Source organism: Dysidea avara, chromosome 1 (assembly GCF_963678975.1).
Source record: "Dysidea avara chromosome 1, odDysAvar1.4, whole genome shotgun sequence".
NCBI classification, from domain to species: Eukaryota; Metazoa; Porifera; class Demospongiae; order Dictyoceratida; family Dysideidae; genus Dysidea; species Dysidea avara.
This window is the reverse complement of record NC_089272.1, coordinates 7,083,442-7,105,595: the sequence shown is the minus strand read 5'-3', so window position 1 is coordinate 7,105,595 and position 22,154 is coordinate 7,083,442. Positions and strand designations below refer to the sequence as shown.

Genomic DNA, 22,154 nt, shown 5'->3' with positions numbered 1-22,154 from the left:
TTCTGCCACAATGACAAACTCACCATGTACGTTTTTGTGGTTCCCACAAATATCTGTCTTCTGTGCTTCCCTTTATCTTTAATTAAACTGCGGTAATAAACTTGTGCAAATTATTACTTTAGGGTTCCAGTGATAAAAGGTAGTGAAACAAGAGGTGATGGTAGCTACGTATGAGGAAAAATCACTATTTGGTATTGTAGTAATGTGAGAAAATCCCTACTTTGGCATTGAAAAGATGGTTACTTGAGGATTCATATAATTGTTATAGGCTACACAAGCACATAGTACCCACATGCTCTTCTTTCTCAGTTATAGTATTTGCAGTCATAAAATACAGTAAGCAGAATTGGGCACTATTGCAGCAGTTCACTTATACTTGCATTGTGTACTGAAACATTTGAACTGTATACACAGTACGCTGTACACATTGTAATCACATGTTAACTACACATGTGTACACTACATATTCACTGGTGTCATGAAATGGTATACTGTACAAACCTTATATTATGTGTAGGTGTAGACTGAGAAGTGTTCAGTATTTTCAGTTAAGACTTATAACAGTATGATATATCTCCCAATTCTACTCTGAACTACCTGTAAAATTATGGTACATGTTTACAAGAATGATTACAATATAGTCTGTTTGAAAGGACACTTGTGTGTATAAAAAGACCACCTCTCAAAACCAGTCAACTTAATGTCAAAATATCATTTGTGAAATTTACATGTGATAGTCTCAACAAAAACCAGATACGTAGTTTGTACAAGCATACTTTAATAATTTAATGAAAGTTTTAAAATAGGCAAAATTACGCACATGCTACAAAGAAAAACATACACAAGTTTAAAATGAAAATTTTAAAAAAAATTTTACACTGTCTGCTCATGGAGGGCTTGAATATCTTTCTGTGTCATGTGTGGTAGATGTAAATAAACAAGATCGTGGTCATTTCTCATTTAAACACCTTATGCTGTTGATACAAGATGCCAGTATATCGAGTTAGGCCTTATTTGAATGATATTGATGCCATTCACTGAGACTGAAGCATGTCCAGCAAGACTGGCACATCTACTGTATAAAGATTGCCTTGCAGATACTAGGACATGGACCAAACAGAAGTTGGAGCTACCTGATTTTGCTCATTTAGTTGGGAAAACATGAAATAGACAGGTGAGGTAAGGCATCACGCCTCGTATAACATGCATGTACCATCATGGATTATCTACTCACCATAATAATGTTGAAACATTGGCAACCACTTCTTTGGATACCGTAGAAATACTAGACAATAAAGAATTGTGCAAACTGAAGGGGAACCCCTCTAAGATGGAAACCATTGGAGAATTTAGTTTTGTCCTTTATAAAGAGGTGTCCTTAGTTAAGGGTAACACTGTTTAAATGGGACCTGGACAAAAGTCTATTGTAAAGAAGTTGTCAACAATTCAGGGGTATCCTTTTAGAGGGGTTCCACTATATTTGGAGTTTTGCCGAGATGGTCACTTATGTAGCAATCCACTTGTTTCATGACTGAATTTATACTCCTTTTGCACCACTTAACTGTTAAACAGTTAGTGCATGCAAATCGTCCACGTGGGGGTAGAACTAGTACCCCATAGGTGGCTGTACCATGGTGACAGTGTAGGTACTCAAATCTCCAACTGAACATGGTGAATTGTGGTATTCAGACAAATGTCAGACCATTGATCTGACATATCTATCACTTAGTCAGCTACACAGCAAATAATATCTTAACAGTAAAAGCTTATTTTATCACCTACATGTAGCAACAAATACCTTTATGTTAACTATGTAAACAATGGTGGTGAGAAACATAAACTACATCCCAACTGTCTTTGTTGATCAGTCCAAAAAGAAAATGGGCAGCAGATGGTTAACTGTTATTTTCAACCCTACTGAATGTCACCCATTACGTGAGATATTGTTTTACAGTTGGTGACACAGCAGGGTAGGCTGCTTCCTCAACTAACATCAAGGTTTTCATTTAGGTAAACTGGAGCAATGTTAGAACTTTCTTGTTCAAGGGAGCAGTGAGCATCAGACCTTGAACATAGCATTGGTAATTTAGCACCGAAATAAGCTCTAGCCCAGTGGCGTAGCCATACCCTGGCATCAGACTACACTATCAGCCACTCAGAACAATTAAAGATGTGGGCTGGATTAAAGTACATACTTACACAATACTAACCGTGTTATTGTTGCCAATGTTTTCTTTCCAACTATATAGTTGATGGACAGAGATGGGGTTATCCAAGAGATTTTCCCTACGAGTAAGTCGATTGTGTACAAATAATAGGAGGCAATAAATAGAAGTGAGATCACATGATTACAAAAAACCGTGCAGCATTGGTGACGAGCAGTGAAGGACAAGAAGTGGTATTAACTCTTCCAGTATAGTGGGATGGACAGTTATCATTTGGATGAACATGTGTAACTATCAGTGTGATGAAAACTTGGATCAGAGGTGAGGTAGCCTAGGCATTAGCACCCACCTAGCCGTGTAGATACCACTTAGTGATAGTTTAAATGGTATGGAGTACTCGTTCAGTTAGCAATTGTTTCCTGTTTTGTTTCTAGGCGGAAAAGTCAGTGGCACTGGCAGGGCATGGTCATCACGTGATACAACACTAAAAGGCCTCGTGCTTTGATTCAGGATACTTCCTAGTCTAGTATTGCAACACGTACAGAGAGGTGTAAGGAATAAGGAGGCTAATAGCTAGCTAGCATTCACTTATAGTAAGGTTACAGTACATTAATCATCTTGCATACAGTAATGTAGGTATACATAGTGATACATACACAATTTTAAAATGCTGTATTGATGTCCATATGAAGATGGGTATGTGTATGTGTGTTGCATGGTTGAATGACTTGCCCGCCCAATGCCCTGGCATGACAAAAAGTCTGGCTACACCACTGCTCCAGCCCAGCAAGTGCACATACACATATAAAAAAATAGATTGGTGGTGACCATGAATACACTATACAGTATGCTATGAGTGGCTATGAATATACCTTAGGAATTTCCCTTCAATACACACATTATTAATATTTCATAGTAACAACTGTAAAATGGCAGAATTGAATACCTTTCTCTGCCTGATGTATTTACCAGTAATAAAAGGAAGATCCTCAGATAAAAAAGTATTATGTATATTATCAGTGTAAAAAAATCTATTCTTTATGATTTGTACTAATAAACGGGTGCTGTATTACAATTGTGCCACTGGCCAATTTAAATGTTGGCCTTTTAGAGAGGTGGTCTTTCTATACAACTGACCACAAGTTTCACTGTAACATGATTTAGATGATGAGATATCATCATACACACGTACATAAGAAGACTCACCAGTAGATGATGTCCTCATCTTTCATTTGTTCAACCATTAGTTTTAATGTACCTGTGAGGGGTAGAAGCAGTTGGCATAAATCAGTCCCATGTATATACTGTGCTGTGGTGTTCACTATACAACAGAGTGTGTGTGTGCGTGCGTCTGACTTTTATAGAACTACTGTATGAGGTTCAAATGTTACATGTATGTTACAAGTAGTGCTGAGCGATATGTTTGGTTGCAAGGCTATAACAAGCTGTGTATATTTATCGGCTGCCCACACAATTAGTAGATCTTTTCGCGAAGGGTTTAGAATCCCACTAAAAACACTGCTTGAGAAGCTGGCTTATAATGAGCAGTTTTATAACTATTTGGCTTGCTTTTTTCATAAAAATTTGGCTGCAACAAAAATTGTTAAATATCGGCTGCCTATGCATTTATTTACCTAATTAATGAGCTTACAAGAAATCCAAGCAAATAGTAATCTAATCAAAAACAGCCAAGCTGTAAAAAAAGGTGCGGCCCCCATAAAGGCCATGGTGAAAAAAGATGTGAAATCCAAGGTGGCGGCCAAGAAATGGCTGTGATGGTAGGTTAATGGTTACATTTTAATAACAACAATTCAGGTGAATTTGGTGCCAAGACCAAGCGGCACAAAATTCACCTGAATTGCCGTTATTAAAATGTAACCATTAACCTACCATCACAGCCATTTCTTGGCCGCCACCTTGGATTTCACATCTTTTTTCACCATGGCCTTTATGGGGGCCGCACCTTTTTTTACAGCTTGGCTGTTTTTGATTAGATATCACTTCTTTTTGTATTTGTATACTGCAAAGCCGGCCTATGGCTGGCTTTGGGGCTTTTTTAACCCATGTGTTTTTTTCTTTACCACAGGAAGAAGAAAAGAACTTAAAGAAGAATTTTAGTACTTCAATTATTTTTGATTTTATTAGTAATTATACAAATTATATACATATATTTATTACATGCTCATTATTCCCCACAGGATTTTTTTTGCAGCTGATCTCTCTACTGGGTGACTTGAAATGTAGCTGAACTATATACAGGATGGTTTCTTTGTAGCTGAACTCTCTGTAACAGGTGATTTGTTTGCAGCTAAACTCCCTACATGGTGGTGTCTTTATAGCCGAACTCTCTACATGATGGTTTCTTTGTAGCTGAACTCTCTATAAGGTGACTTTGTCTAGCTGAACTCTCTACAGGGTGATTTTTTTGTAGCTGAACTCTCTGCAGGGTGATTTGTTTGCAGATGAACTCTCTACATGATGGTTTGTTTGTAGCTGAACTCTCTACAAGTTGACTTCGTCCAGTTGAACTCTCTACGGGGTGATTTGTTTCTAGCTGAATTCTCTACAGGTGAATTGTTTGCAGCTAAACTCTCTACATGGTGGTTTCTTTGTAGCTGAACTCTCTACAAGGTAACTTCTTCTCTACAGGGTGATTTGTTGTAGTTGAATTCTCTACTAGGTGGTTTGTATGAGGCTGAACTCTCTACATGGCGGTTTCTTTGTAGCTGAACTCTCTACAGAGTGATTTGTTTGCAGCTGAACTCTCTACATGATGGTTTCTTTGTAACTGAACACTCTACAAGGTGACTTCTTCTAGCATGATCTTTCTACAGGGTGAATTGTTGTAGCTGAACTATCTACAAGGTAACTTCTTCTAGCTGATCTCTATACAGGGTGATTTGTTTGTAGTTGAATTCTGTACAGGTGGTTTCTTTGTAGCTGAACTCTGTACATGATGGTTTCTTTGTAGCTAAACTCTTTACAAGGTGACTTCTTCTAGCTGAACTCTCTACGGGGTAATTTCTTTGTAGCTGAACTCTCTATATGATGGTTTCTTTGTAAATGAACTCTCTACAAGGTGAATTCTTCTACCTGATCTCTCTACAGGGTGATTTGTTTGTAACTGAACTCTGTACAAGTGCGTTTTTGTGGGTGATCTCACTGCAGGTTGATTTGTTTGTAGCTGAACTCACTAAAGGGTGATTTTGCTTGTAGCTGAACTCCTTGCATTGTATCTAGTTTCTAGCTGATCTCTCTACAGGGTGATTTGTTTGTAGCTGATCTCTCTACAAGTTGATTTGTGTGTAGCTGATCTCTCTGCAGGTTGATTAATTTGCAGCCGATCTCTCTACAAGGTAATTTGTTTGTAGCTGAACTGTCTATAAAGTGATTTATTTGTAGCTGATCACTCTGCAGGTTGATTTGTTTTAGCTGAACTCTCTACAGGGTGATTTACTTGTAGCTGAACTCCTTACATTGTGAGTAGTTTCTAGCTGATCTCTCTACAGGGTGATTTGTTTGTAGCTGATCTCTCTACAAGTTGATTTGTGTGTAGCTGATCTTTCTACTGGTTGATTTGTTTGTAGCCGATCTCTCTACAGGGTAATTTGTTTGTAGCTGAACTCTGTACAAGGTGCTTTTTTGTAGGTGATCTCACTGCAGGTTGATTTGTTTGTAGCTGAACTCACTAAAGGGTGATTTGCTTGTAGCTGAACTCCTTACATTGTGTCCAGTTTCTAGCTGATCTCTCTACAGAGTGATTTGTTTGTAGCTGAACTCTCTATAAGGTGATTTATTTGTAGCTGAACTCCTTACATTGTGTGTAGTTTCTAGCTGATCTCTCTACAGGGTGATTTGTTTGTAATTGATCTCTCTACAAGTTGATTTGTGTGTAGCTGATCTCTCTGCAGGTTGATTTGTTTGTAGCCGATCTCTCTATAGGGTAATTTGTTTGTAGCTGAACTCTCTATAAGGTGATTTGTTTGTAGTTGATCTCTCTGCAGGTTGATTTGTTTTAGCTGAACTCTCTACAGGCTGATTTGTTTGTAGCCGATCTCTCTACAGGGTAATTTGTTTGTAGCTGAACTCTCTACAAGTTGATTTGTGTGTAGCTGATCTCTCTGCAGGTTGATTTGTTTGTAGCCGATCTCTCTACAGGGCAATTTGTTTGTAGCTGATCTCTCTACAGGGTGATTTTTTTGTAGCTGACCTCTCTTCAGGGTGATTTGTTTCTAGCTGATCTCTCTACAGGGTGATTTTTTGTAGCTGACCTCTCTTCAGGGTGATTTGTTTCTAGCTGATTGCTCTACAGGTTGATTTGTTTGTAGATGAACTCTCTACAGGGTAATTTGCTTGTAGCTGAACTCCTTACTTTGTGTCTAGTTTGTAGCTGATCTCTCTACAGGGTGATTTGTTTGTAGCTGAACTCCTTACATTGTGTGTAGTTTCTAGCTGATCTCTCTACAGTGTGATTTGTTTGTAGCTGATCTCTCTACAAGTTGATTTGTGTGTATATAGCTGATCTCTCTGCAGGTTGATTTGTTTGTAGCCGATCTCTCTACAGGTAATCTGTTTGTAGCTGAACTCTCTATAAGGTGATTTGTTTGTAGCTGATCTCTCTGCAGGTTGATTTGTTTTAGCTGAACTCTCTACAGGGTGATTGCTTGTAGCTGAACTCCTTACATTGTGTCTAGTTTCTAGCTGATGTCTCTACAGGGTGATTTTTTGTAGCTGAACTCTCTTCAGGGTGGTTTGTTTCTAGCTGATCTCTCTACAGGTAGATTTGTGTTGATTTGTTCATTGCTGATCGCTCTAAAGGTAATTGATTTGTTGCAGTTGAACACCCTGCAAAGTGATTTGTTTGTAGCTGATCACTCTAAAGGGTAATTTGTTTGTAGCTGAACTCTCTCCACAGTGACTTGTGTGTAGCAGAATTCTGTGTAACTGAATTCTCTAGAGAGTGACTTAATTGTAGCTGAATTCTCTACACAGTGCATGACTTGTTTATAGCTGAACTTTCTTCAGTGTGACTTGTAATGTTCTGAATCTCTATAGTGGTATATTTGCTTAACTCTCCACATGGTGACTGTCTTCTTGCTGAACTGTCTATAAGATTAACTGTTTGCAGCTGAACTCCCTACAGAATAACTTGTGATGTAATAAAATTCTATAATGGAGTAAATAAATTAGCCGAATGCTCTATTAGGGTGACTGTTCTATTAGAGTATCTCGATCTCGCATTTGCTACACGGAGTTGGCTTTCGAATCATAACTCAGTGGTTTGTACTCCGATTCTTCTGTACTACTGCAAGGACTTTCTATGAAGATTATTCCAGCTATACACCGATTTTCAGCTCATTGCTCTAAGCGGTTTGCCTAGTAGGCGTGAAAACTAATACTTTTTTTATTCATAAAAATCGATCGCGTAATTGTGACACAGGTTGGGTTTTGTGTCATATCTCCGTGGTCTTTATCTCGATTCCTTTCAAACCACCAAAAGGCACTCCTACGATGGTTACTCCATCTACATAGCAATTTTCAACTCATTCCATGAAGCGGTTTACCCTGTAGGCGTGACAACAAATCGATCTTGTTTTACGCGAATAATCGGTCATAACTCCTGAACCATTCATCGGATTTGTACCAAATTTGATGTTAGGATTCGCCTTTGGACTCCCTTTCTGTGTGCCAAATTTCAAGGCGATCGGAGTACGCGTTTGCTTGTTATAGCAATTTTTGCAAATGTGCGAAAAGACGAAGAAGAAAAAAAAACGAAACTTAGGCAGCTCGTATCTCGGAAATGGCTGGAGCGATTTCCTTCAAATTTGGAATGTAGACTCCCTTGGCTGGCGGGCAACTGTGTAGCAAATTTGGTTCCAATCAGATAAGTGATCACCGAGATACAAAGGTGTGAAAATGACGTTTTCGTTCTTCCTGTCAATATACTCACGGTGTGGCGCGCCGGCTTCTTGGGCCGCACGACACACTACCGTGTGTCTTGATCTATGAAAGTGTTAATCATGTTTAGCATGTTTATTAGCACTTGGATGATTGAATATCATCACTCCTCAAGCAAAGTGCAATGATCGTGATATTATTGTATCATGAATAATGCTTCAATATGTGATTTTTATACTATCACTCAGCACTAACACTAGTTACAAGTGTACACAATGTGGTTATCACAACTTGTGACTAGTCATGGTAAATAGATACACATCACTTTCTTAAATGAATCTCCACTAGCCACTGGGGGAACTGAGCTGTACAGCAGTTTTTAACAAATAAAACGCACAAGTGTGCACACACGTACACTACAAACACTGTACTCACACACACTCATGCACGCAAACACTTACACACATACCAACTGAAAGGTGTAGAATGTATCAGAAGGTGCATAACTGTGGGGTCTAGTGTCGGCAGGTGAAGAAAGCTTTAAATAATCCTGAGACTGTGAAGCTCTGTACTATAGGTGTGGAAAGTAGAGGATATTTCTACTAGAAGGTGTAGGACTATAGGATGAGATAGAAAACTGAAGGATTATTAATGGTAAATCTGGACATGTATGACAACAAGATACAGAGCTACCACCACTTTGTGTGTATCATTGTGATATATTACCTATCACATGTTGACTCCACTACATATCATCTACTAGTATGTCACAACCAGCATTCATACCTTGTCAGTGTAAGTTATGGAAAATGCGGCAACTGTTGCGTGGTCCCAGCTCTACTCTGAACTGCCTGTAATTAGTTAACTACATAAGCTACCAGAGTTGGTGTCTGGTAGATCCTCAGAATTGTATGTCCCTTGCAAGCCTAAGTTTTTTCTGTATGTGTAGCTGTACCACAATTCTGTAAAGCAATATATTAACACAAAACAAAATAATTAGTGCGCGTTTACAAGAATGATCACAATGAAAACACTAGGTTAATTACAGCTAATATATTCCACACATATACACTATGGTATACAATAATTTTATCAACATACGGTCTAGAGGGATGGGAGCACTGCAACCATAAACGCAACGAGTAACAAAACAAGTGCCTTCAAAAAATATTGTCTTGCACGCCTTTCTTTTTGTTAGCGCACCTCGAGGCGCACCTAAAAGTACACTCTCGTCCGTCTGCAAGAGTACTAGGCAGTATAAAGCTGATGACGAGGAGGAAGCTAGCAGGTTATCTAAGAAAGATCGAATCAGCAGTTTGAGCGATGGTGCATGGAGTGGAGGAGGCAAGGGCAGCTCGAGGTGCAGCGCCGCTACCTTGAATTGCCTGACTTGGCTGCTGCTGCTTGTTTTAAGTACCTACAGCTGTGTGTACTAATAGACTCGAGCAGTTTGTCGCGTGCCATATATTACAGTATAAGGTGTAACCTACGGTTACCGGTTCGCAGAGCTCTCAACTGGTGGAAATCACTTTGAGAACATGCACTACCAAGCAAGGGGTGGTAGAACCATCTACGACCGGAATCAAAGTTTTTTATCGACGAAAGTATACCTTGATCACTTGATTTCGTCTTAACAGCCTTGATTGCTTGATAATTTAGCACATATTTATATTTGTATTTTAAGGATAAAGGCTTATGCCTGTAGCTACATCCATACATAAAAAAATTAATTATGTACTTAGCTATTCTAATTACTATACAAAATCAAATAAGCAATTACTGTAGTGTCTGTCCAGCAGTGTTTTAAAATCATTGACAGAGGGAGAATCAACAATAGATTGGGGTAATGAATTCCAGTCATTGATTACTCTGTTACTATAAAAATTAGATCTTGTATACGAATTAGTGTGATGTTTGAATAATTTCCTTGTGTGACCTCTTGTTACAGTAGAAGTGGATGGGGTAAATAAATGATTTTCTATATCATAACTGCCTTTGAGAATTTGGTACAAATATATCAAATCACCCCTTCGTCTACGGTGTTGTAAAGATGGTATGTTTAGATATCTTAATCTGTCATAGTATGATAAATGGTTGATAGATGGAATCATTCTGGTTGCTTTACGCTGCATTCTTTCAAGTTTTTGATTGTCAAGTGTGTAAGAAGGTCCCCATATGACATTGTTATATTCAACAATTGGGCGGACAAGTGTTTTATATAGTTTTACCATGACATCAGAGTCCTTACACTCAAATGATTTACAGATGAGACCTAGAATCCGGTAGGCCTTTTTAACTACCATATCTGTTTGAATGTGAAATTTTTGTAAATTCTTGTTTTTTGGTTGTGAGCCAGCTTAAACACCGCTTTCTAGGACGTCTTGATCGAGGTCTTGATCACTTGATTCAGTGCTAATATCGCTTGATTTGATTTTGATCCCGGTCGCAGATGGTTCTACAGGGCTATTGGTAGTGACTACCCCCTGCCAAGTGAAAATGCCGCTGTGAGATTGTTATGAAAATGAGTGAGATTATGTAGAGGGTAGGAGACTCACCTGCAATGTGTGAATCACACTCCTAAATGTGAAGGATTTCTCCTCTTGGGGAGTCTGGGACATGGGAAAACTGAGTTTGGAACTTAAGATGTTCTCAGATGCAATTTTGATCAAAAGTTCATAATTTTCATATATATATACACTAACAGTATTAAAGAGATTATATTGCATAATGTATACAAATTCATTGATTGCTGCCGTGTGCCTGTTATATTCTGATGTTGCATTCTTCACAGATTTGAGCACTGCTGCTACATTTATTTATGCAAGGCTCTGTTTTTGATTATAACAGATAATGACCAGAATACATACAATAACTATGCAGCATGGAAATGACTTAGTATATAATAATTGCATGTTATAAAAATAATAATGTGAAGCCAGTTAATTAGTTAGCTATAAGGTGTGTGAAATGAGTTCAATAATGGCTATGGGAGACGTTCTGTTTACATGGCTTCTATTGATGGTTGGTGGCTGAACAACCTTATAACAAGTGAATATATATAATGACACTCTTGAATACAAGTTGCAATAATTATAATTAAGTGCACCCTCACAAGTGATCATGTGATGCTAAGAAACGGCTGCTTTGGTTCAAGATTAACATTACTGTGAGTCTGAGAGGCATGAGTTTAGAGGTGTTGTGAGTATATAAGAGAGTAAGATTTTGCTTCAATGTGTGAGACTCATGCAGAATGCATGAGAGTTGAGAGCTCTGGGTTCCAGGAGTTTCCCACTTATTTATCAGTTACATCCAGCAAGAAGTTTCTCACTTATTTCACATTTATTTCTCATTTCTTCATTATTTTCTCACTTATTTCCCAAATAATTATCTTTTCTCACTTATTTTCTTGACTATTTCTCACTTCTCGGTTGCCTTCCCAGTTATTTCTCAGTTAGCTTCACCAATGATTCGAGGAACTTGTAGTCTCAGGAACCTTAGCTATTCTATCTGGAAGTGAAGGGTACAAGGAAAATTGAACGAATACTACAAAACTGGTAGGTAGACACAAGTGCCATTATAGTTTACCAGACCCTTCCTCTATAATTGCAAAGGAGCAAATTAATGGCCACCTGTAAGGCCATGCCTATTGGATCTTATTGTGCGAGGGCAAAACCTCAAATCTGAGTAGGTAGGTCAATTTGATAAGAAGTTATATGAAAACAATAAAAGGCCAAAGACAACTACTCTTGTATGAATCATAGTATGGTGCTCTGCAGTACTACAATGTATTACTATACTGATACAAACTTCTTGAGTGATAACGAATTGATTTGTCTGGAAGACTTCACCTTTAAAGCTTGACATTTCAGACTTTAATTCCCACTCCCAATTGCACTTTGAAAGCTGCACAACTGAGATTGAAGCTTAGTCCGCCCCTTTTCAAGAAGTAAAGGTCTGGTGAAATACAAATCCAATATCCTTTCTAGCACTGAAATTCCGTGCTAGCCAATTGATGTTTACACACAAGTCACCTTGGCAATACTTTTGTATGAATTGCAGGGCAATCATCTGACATAACCAGCTGTTACATATGCTGTCTAATTGCATTCTTTTGATTTGATCATGTGATCTGTATTTCACCAGACCCTTACTTTTTGAAAATAGGTGGGTAGTGTCAGACTAATAATAAAGCCGTGATGCTGTCTAGGCACATGTGATCCTGTATCATATGACTATCATTATTACTTCAGGTCATGAAAAAAGACAAGTCAGTCAGGCCTGTGCATAAGATTCGATAGGCATGGCCTAGCTAAGCTAGCAAGTCAGGGGCAATGCATAATTATGTTTTCTAAGTTGAGCAATGTAAAAATAAAATTTTCACAGATTTGCAAACAATCCCATATGTACTATATGGAGGTCTAAATTTTTAATAAAATTTTCGCTGTTAACTCCAAAAACTCGAAAAAGCAAAACGTTTCCCCCTTAAAATAATTATTTAGACTATACAGTACAGTGATTCAACTATGGAACCAAACACCTCAGAACATAACTAATGCTCCCATGTATGCCGAGTTTTGTATAGTGTTGTTTTAGTTCTAAGGAACTAGAACTAAATCTAGCTTTAGTACAGCAATTTAATTCTAGTTCTAGTACACTAGAACTAAACTAAAATTGTGGTCTATTTTAGTTCTAAAACTAAACTAAAATTCTTTCACATTTTGGTTCAAAAACTAGAACTAAAACAAAACCTTTAAAACTTTTAGGACAAGAACTAGAACTAACTAAAAGTTTTCTCAAGCAATCCTACATAAAAGGGTATTGTACACTATAACCACTTAACACTTTTCTTTGAAGATTGTGATGCCTGCAAATGCTACCATAAAACATTGTTATTCAGCATTAATTCTGCTGATTTAGGTTATTTAAGCACAATTGTATTAGAGCTTTTGTTCATTTGTGCACAATGGCAAGTGGAAGTTGTGCTGAACCAGGTGGAAGGCCTAAGTCAAGTGGAGTGTGGAACTACTTCAGGTACGATAAGATCAAGGACAAAAGTGAGTGTACTGTGAAAAGTACTGATGGTTTGATTTGTGGTATATAAAGAATTTAAAGGACAATATTCTATAAACTTGAAGAAGCATTTGAAGACATGCCATACTGGCACTTATAGATATTTTGAAGCAGCTGAAATTGAAAAGACAAAGGAAAAAGAAAGGAGAGGTTCTTCTAGCCAGTTGAAACAGTCCTCCTTGCCAATACATAGTTTAGGATCTAAATTGTGCAACCCTAACATCAATAAACATAAGGCTATTATACATTTCATCTTGCAACCTTTATAGGCGCTAACAATGTACCACTGAATTTAGTAGATAACAGTAAATTTTGAGCATTAATTGAAGAATTGGATTCTTGGTACAGTTTGCCTCATCAATATAAAATGAGAAAAAATCTATCAAAACACCAAATCTAAAGTTTCTGGAAGTCTAGGGTATGCTACCAAGGTTAGTATATGTGAAGATATCTAACACTAAAACTAACACTAACTAAAATACTAACTAAAATTACAGAAATATGGGGTACCAGGACTAAAACTAACTAAAACTGTGGTGGAATTGGGTATTAGAACTAAAACTAACTAAAACTGTAGGGGATATGGGCACTAGAACTAGAACTAAACTAAAATGAATTTGCTGTACTAAAACAACACTAGTTTTGTAATGATTCAATGACTTAAATAATTACACCTGTGCATTGTAATAATCACATGCAATTCCTGCACAGTACACAATATAATAAATAATAAAGCCAATCAGATTGTAGCTACTACTATACATGCAGATTGCATCTTATTAATTGAGGTGATCAAGATTTGAACTGGTAGGATAGCAGCTACATACCGTACAGAGATAAACTTTCTGTAGGGTATTTCCATCCCAACACAATGTAGTAGAAATTGAGCCCTGGTAGAAATACTGCAATGAATGTTTATGGCAATTACATGTACTATTGTCAAGTGCAATTAGAAGCCATTACTGCTGTCACTATGCTCACTAGACTCTTCCTCTATAATGTGAAAGGGAGGGCAGTGGCTAGCTAGGTGATCATGTATTCAAAGGCCATACTCATCTGCAATTTGTGCAGGGGGTTTGTAAAGAGCAGTAGAGTGGTGCAGCACTGCTCTACTTTACTGATCTACATTTGACTCTGTAGACCATTATTATTTACCAGTGTATTAACCAGACATACATATGTCATAATATCAGGGATTAGGAACATCTTTATACTGTTCTGTAAACTGTACTGTATGTAGTTGCTAGTCACAGAGATCACATGCATAATAATCACATCTTACAGTAGACATTATCTGGCCATCGATTAATCAAACATTCCATTATCTGAATAATGGAAATGACTGTTCTATTAGAGCATTTTGTGTATGGTGTGCTTCTATTAGTAATTGAACAAGGGTATAACATTTACATGTGAAGCTGAGCCCTAAAAATATTCAATAACTCATCGATGGAATTGTGATAATTCTTGAAACTGGTTCATTTGTAATATTGTTTGACTCACTAAATATATTTGCTGTATTGAACTGTATTGAACTCAACTCGAGAAAGTGTTGTCACTAAACAACACTTCAGTGAGCAATAATGAACTATTGTAAGTCAATATGTGACCGGATTTGCGAAAAGGGGTCTTCCACACACATCAATTCGATGAACTTGGAAGACCATAACTTAATGTTCAAGTAACATATAAGCTTAACTACATATGAATAATTTTTAATAGAAGTAGATAGTTTAAAATGTTATGGCTCAGCACAACAAGCATTATTAATAGCTATGGCTGTTATTTGGTGCTAATTGATCGCTACATTTATTTTTTCAGTCCTAATCATTGGTACTTCCTTCTAATACCCTCACATCCCTGTAAAACCCTGACCTAACTTTTTAAAACTAAAATACTACAGTAAAGGGCTTGCAAACACCTACAGATTGGAGTTCATGTGTAGAAGAACACAAAGTGGGGTTCCATCATCCATACCCAGTCTACTTCTCCACAATGTGCAAGCCCCATACAAGCACAGACTAGTATGCAGACTTAACAAAAACAAACCAGAAACAGGACCACACAAACTGTGCACCTGAACTGAAGTACATTAAGTACAATGCTATAATATAATAGGTAGAATAGTTGTTGTATATACACACTTTAAATACTTGTTGTTGGTGAAAGGCTGAAAGAATGTCACAAAATACTCTAATAGAACACTCAGTACTCTTATAGCATCAGGAAGCTATATGCTATGACTGTTTTACTATTAAATAGAGTGTTAATCAGATACTTCACAAAGCCAAAATTGTGAATTTTTATTAATGGATTAATGGATATGCTAATACATCTTAAAGAAAAATAGAAGTTCAAGTGCTAGGACATTATAGCTTAATTCTGTCATGTCACAAGTCATCTAGCCTTTAAAAAAAAAATGGTCTAGTGGGTGCTGAAACCATTATTTCAGCTGGTGACAGTTCCATTCATACAATTCTCTGAGTAAAAAGTTGATAGCCCTTTTAGGAAATATTTCCTACATCTTAATAGTTGTTATTGTCTAATTTATTAAGTGTAAATTATAAGTAATTAATACATAGCTACATGCATAAAATCATTTTAGCCAAATGTACTAATTTCATTTTAAAAACAGAAAAGTGTAAACTAGTTATGTTTCTGCTCAGCAGGTCACATAGTCAGGTGTGTAAATGTTCTGTAAGAAAGTCCTGTACATGTCTGTTTCATCACAATTAGGACAATTAATTGCTTTGATAGAATGTTCAGGCAAATTGTATATGTAAAGGATGATGGGTGTCTGATAGTGTTGTAAAACCAATATCCAATATTTTTGACCCTATTTTATTGATAGTTAACTGATACCTGATTGTGGGTCTCTATAAGTTACATGTGTGCTTAGTCCACTAAAATGTATGGCTGGAAAAGCCAATGCTATGAGGTTGTACCCTTACCTCAACTCAAAGTTACTAGTCAGACAAGTGGACTAGGGCTCCAAAGATCACTGTTTATTATATAAACATAAACAAATTACTTAAGTACATTCCAGAGCCTTTGACACCAGCCCTCCAGTGATATTGTAGCTGCTGAAGCTGAATAAACCAATGATCTGCTGGCCACAGCCCATTTCAACCGATTTCCAATTGTGGTAAAAACAACTACGTAATTATCGGCTTCTACTGATTACTGATCTGATAATTGATTACTGATCCAATAATCAGTACGTATACAACACTAGTGTCTGGTAAGTATATAGCTTTGAAAGAATCCCAGCACTATTGTAATCAAAGTGCTATTAACCATCAACATAAATGTAACTATTCCTTGCTCGTCATAGACATTGCCTGCTTTTGGAAGCCACATCAAAGTTTTAGTTGATTTGACCTAGATGTGATTTGTGCACTAGTCTAGGACAGCAACTAAAATCACAGTTTGCCACAGACTAAAGCAAGCCTCGTTTTATTGGATTCTTGAGTTTTATTTTATAGTGGACCGTAAGAAAAATTGAAAACTATTATGAATTGTAAGACAACTTTTAATCAAAGAGTAGAGCACGAAATGGAAAATTTTTGAAATGGCTATATATCTCAAGTTTGAATCTAGAAGTACTTTAGTCAAATCCCTGTATTAAACCATAAAAGAGTTGAGATGTAAAACATGTAAGTACGTATTATGTTTATACTTTTCTGTGGTGCAGCAGACTATTTTACAACTAGCCCAATCATCATTACAACTAGCCAAGTCTTTTACAACTAGCTTTTTGGCCACAAATAACCTCCCTTTTTAGCCCCTGCAGTGCTAGTTAACATAGCAGTTACACATAAGTATAATAGCTAGTTAGTAAGCTATAATGCTAATAGTTCTACCTACATACTATATGTACATATTTATGCTACAGTGCTGCCTATTATATGCTCATAACAGTACGTGACTATAGGCCTCCTGCAAAAACTGGCAACTAACTATACTGCATCATACTATAACAGGTCATATTTCAGAACTGCAGTGGATTATCTGCTTTCTGTATCCTATTAATAGTGTAAAAAGCTTAAGGGCTCTTACACAGCTTGAAAACTTGAAACCACAACATAATGGATACAAGTTGAATCATGAAAGTTTGAAGAAGTAGGGAAATCTTATATGCCCACATGTCCTGTTTATTGTAGGCTCAGTCACATAATATAGTCAATAGTTCTCACATTTTCAATAAATTACTAAGCACTATAGGATGACTAGTATGTGGTTGAAGCATTAACTGTGCCAGAATATAACTTGTTGCTTGTCAAACGTGACCAGGTCTACAAAAATAGGATATGTGAGTACAGACTACATCCCATCACATATTAATTTTACAGACCATATCTCAGTAGAGGTTTTGCACTCTGTGACTTTCTGTCAATTAAGTGTTGTAATTTGTCCATATATGGGAATTATAAGTTATGAGTCCTGAAAGTGTGAAATTTACAGTATGTGCTCACTTGCCCTATTCCTGCAGGCCTGTCACAAAAATTGGAATATTCTAATAGAACAGTCAGTAACTCCAAGTATCTGACTGCTCTATTAGACTGTATAATATCCCATCATGGTATTATACATTTTAACAGATCTAACTATATAGTATGACACAGTTGTTTAGATTGTTTACCAATACAGCATTGTGCTTAATGCTTCACTGGTTCAGCTAATGCTCACAATTATGCTAGTATAGTTAATTTTTGTTGCTCCTTACATCATTGACAGTGCAAATAATGTAGTGTTTACGTAAAATGAAAAGTCTCAGTACAAACTGTGACCAGATTTGAGGAACAGGGTCTTACAGCTTTTCCAATTGCATGTATCTATTCCTCAATATTAAACTATGCCTTGTTTATAGTTCGCTTAAAACTTTACACTATCTAAATAATAAAATTACCTATAGTAAAAGTATTAAGTTAATGATGCAATTTTTTTTGATTTTGTATATAACCATATAATATTTCTGTAATAAAGGCTTATGCAATGTTTACACAATTGTGAATTGCGTCAGGTTTTCACAGATCCAGTTACATTATCACATGCAATCTTAGATCATAATTTAGTTCTTCTAGTGTTTTAGGGAGTGTCTTGTGTAGGCATCAGCTGGCTTCACCCTCTTGTAGTATATACATGTATCCTTTGTTTTTTCGTGAAGAAGAAATAAAACTTGTATAGCTCCAACACTACTTCATTATTGACCTGAACATTTCTGTGTGAATAACAGAGCATTAATGATTACAATATAGTCTGTTTGAAAGGTAACGTGTGTGTATAAAAAGACCACCTCTCAAAACCAGCCAATTTTAAGTCAAAACACCATTTGTGAAATTTACATGTGATAGTCTCAGCAAAAACCCACATAGTTTGTACAAACATACTTTAATAATTTAGCAAAAGTTTTTAAAATGCACATGCTACAAAGAAAAACATACAAAAGTTTTAAATGAGCCGGCTATCACTTAGGAAAGCAAGTCTTACATTCATTAAATTTTTACACTGTCTGCTCATGAAGAGTTTGAATATCTTTTGTGTTTATTACAAGATGTAAACAAGATCGTGGTCATTTCTTCATTTAAACACTTTACATTGTTGATATGTTTGTATTCTTATACAAGATGCTAGTATATCAAGCTAGTCCTGGAGTTGGCTTTATTTGATATTGATGCCATCAACTGAGACTGAGGTGTGTAACAATACATCCAGCAAGACTGGCATGTCTACCGTATGAAGATTGCCTTGCAGATACTAGGACATAGACCAAACAGAAGTTGGAGCTACCTGATTTTGATCATTTAGTTGGGAAAACATGAAATAGACAGGTGAGGTAAGGCATCATGCATGTACCATCACGGATTATCTACTCACCATAATACTTCGGTAACCACTTCTTTGGATACCATAGAAATACTAGACAATAAATAATTGTGCAAACTACAGTGGAACCCCTCTAAAATGGAAACCATTGGGAAATTTATTTTTGCCCTTATAAAGAGGTGTCCTTAGTTAAGGGTAGTACTGTTTATTTGGGACCTGGACAAATGTCCATTATAAAGAGGTTGCCTACAATTCAGGGGTGTCCATTTAGAAGGGTTTTCTGTATGTGGGGTTTTAGTGAGAAGGTCACTTATAACAATCCACCTGTTTCATGACTGAATTTATTGGACAGCAGATTGATCACATGTATTGGCCCTATGATGTATTACTACACTGTACATTTTGATTGCACAACCAAACATGTTGATATAAATATATACCAGACCTGAACATTTTAAAATTCCCATATTTGGTAGTCTCTGTGTTTGCTAGGAGAAGTGTCGGTATGGAATTACTGGGACTCTTTTATGCTACTCAACTGCTAAACAGTTAGTGCAGGCAAATCCTCCTGGGGGTAGAACTAGTACCCCATAGGTGGTTGTGCCATGGTGACAGTGTAGGCACTCAAATCCCCAACTGAACATTGGTGAATCGTGGTATCCAGACAAATGTGAGATCAACCGTCTGACATATTTATCACTTAGTTAGCCACTCAGGGTTTACACTAATTTCACAACGCTTCATGCCCACAGGCGCCCCCGCGTATATATATCGATATATTATACCACAATTGGTTTCATGAGGTTCCAAGATAGTAGAGGGTGAAGATTGATTTTTCACGATTAGTAGTCCAAAGTTAGTTTAGGGTTCAGTATAACTCCTGTTAGGGGTAGGGCTTGGGTTCAGCCATATTCTTTAATATACACTAGATCACTATTTTTTATATTATCTTGCATTTAAGTATGTCTAAAATTCAGAGTTCTAGCATCTGGCAGCAGTGATACAGTGGTTATGGCTCTGATTCATTACGAAACGTCCCAGGATCAAGCTCAGAATTTTCACATTTTATTTTTTTTCCTTTTTACAAGTTTTAAGTTAAAGTCACAAAAGGCATCAAGCGTGAAATTAGTACTACCCCTCAGCCAATAACACAATGATCTTGTGTACACTATAAACCACATCCCAACTGTCTTTGTTATGATCTGAAATATGTCTGACCAGAAAGGAAATGGGCAGATTCACCCCTGACTGAATATCATGTGAGCTATAGTGGAACCCCTCTTAACAGACACCCCTGAATGGTGGACAGCCTCTTTATAATGGACAATTAATAAAGTCCCAAATGCAACTTCCAATATCTGTGTGTAATAAACTCCCCTCAATAGCGGACACCTCTCTATTCCGTAAACCAGACACTGCACAATTCCCAGATATGGCAAGCACTACAGTACAACACCTTGCTAATCACGGACACAAGTAAGAAAGGTTCATTGCCAGTTACAACAATCAATCAAATGATTTAATGCAGAATGCACTGTCTCTGTATTGCCTATTCTACAAAGTGCGAGACAAAGTGCCAAAGTTACAAGAAGCCACATGAATGCATATACCCAGGTCTTCTGAAAATAGTAGCTGGTGCACTTTAAGAATACTGTAGTTAAAATATGGAGTAATCCAGACAAGTCTTTATGGGAGCATGTATAAAATTTTTGTGGTGCCTAATTGTCTGGATAGTGTAGTAGAGGCCACACACCATAGGTAATCCATGCTCAATAACATCACTTCTGTTGCTATTAAACTGATCATATCTGGTTCACATGGTACCATAACCCATCTTGCTCCACCACAGTCTTGTGCATTATTTTAAAATTTTAGAAAAGCATTTAAATAAGGACACCTTCATATAAAGGACATATTTGATTTACCCAATGGTGTCCGTCTTAGAGGAGATCCACTATACTGTTGGCATTTGCTTCACTAGATAACACCAGATGCCCATTGGTGACATGGAGGGTAAGTTCCTTCTCCAAGGTTTTCATTTACTCCAGTCTACCTAGACTGGAGTAATGTTAGAAATTTCTTGCTAAAGGGAACAGTGCAACAGCAACTGGGAATTAGTGAGCATGAACCTCAAACATAGCATCGGTGCTTTACATTTACCACTAGAATGTCTACCAGCTGGGTCCATACACCAGCACACACACACACACACACACACACACACACACACACACACACACACACACACACACACACACACACACAAACACACCCACTCACACACACCCACACACACACTATACACAGGCATGCGCACAAACACACACACACACACACATGCATGCACGCACACAAACAAACAAACACGCACACACACACACACCTTCAGATGCATGCACACACTCACACTTTGTACAGTATGAAAAATATATTAGTAGTGGCAATGAATACAATACATGTATACGTATGTTATGAGTGGCTACAGGTGTTGTATGTATATATAAGAGGAATTTCCCTTTAATATACACATTATTATTTCACAGTGACAATTGTAAAACGACACAACTGAATATCTGGTTTAATCTCTTTATTAGTGCCTAGTAGAGGTATACCGATATGGGTTTTTGGCATGTACCGATATCCGATATTGATGCAACCAAAAGAAGCCGATAACCGATAGTCGATCCGATATTTGCATTAATATTTTAAGCAAACGAAAGTGTACATTTACCTACCCTACAACAACATGTGCATGTATTCATTGCCTGTGGTGGTATACAGCTTGGGTTTCTATTGTGCAATCCAGACAATTAGGCACCTACAAACATTTTATGTACACTCCCATGAAGCCTTAAACGGATATTTCTGCATTACTCTGCATTCTAATGGCTTGTGAGAAAGCTGGTACAGCAAGTTTCCTTGGTTATCCTGTGATCCTTCTTTTATTACAAAGGTACTCTATAACTGCTTCGTTTGTAAAGACTGTGATAAGCTTTCCAGCAACAAACACTAGAATCGCATGTAATTATATGGCTTCTCGTAGCGTAGCACTTGTTGCAGAGTGAACAATAAGCCAGAGCCACATAGAAAACCAGTGCATAATCCGTTTGTGTACAAACTATTGCTGCTGTATAAATATCGGTAACGATATCGGTCCTCCTGCTGTTCTGTACCGATACTGATATTGGTAAAAAA

At 37.1% G+C, this 22,154-nt stretch overlaps 1 protein-coding gene across 1 annotated transcript in view; it reads right to left on the bottom strand.

The window, feature by feature from the left end:
- The window catches only part of LOC136254385 (N-alpha-acetyltransferase 50-like), a 314,728-nt gene that overhangs the window by 274,401 nt on the left and 18,173 nt on the right, over positions 1 to 22,154 (bottom strand). The window contains exon 2 of the mRNA XM_066047083.1: positions 3,372 to 3,423. Within this exon, the coding sequence (XP_065903155.1) occupies positions 3,372 to 3,409 (38 nt within the window). The 5' untranslated portion in view covers positions 3,410 to 3,423. The remainder of the gene's footprint in view (positions 1 to 3,371; positions 3,424 to 22,154) is intronic.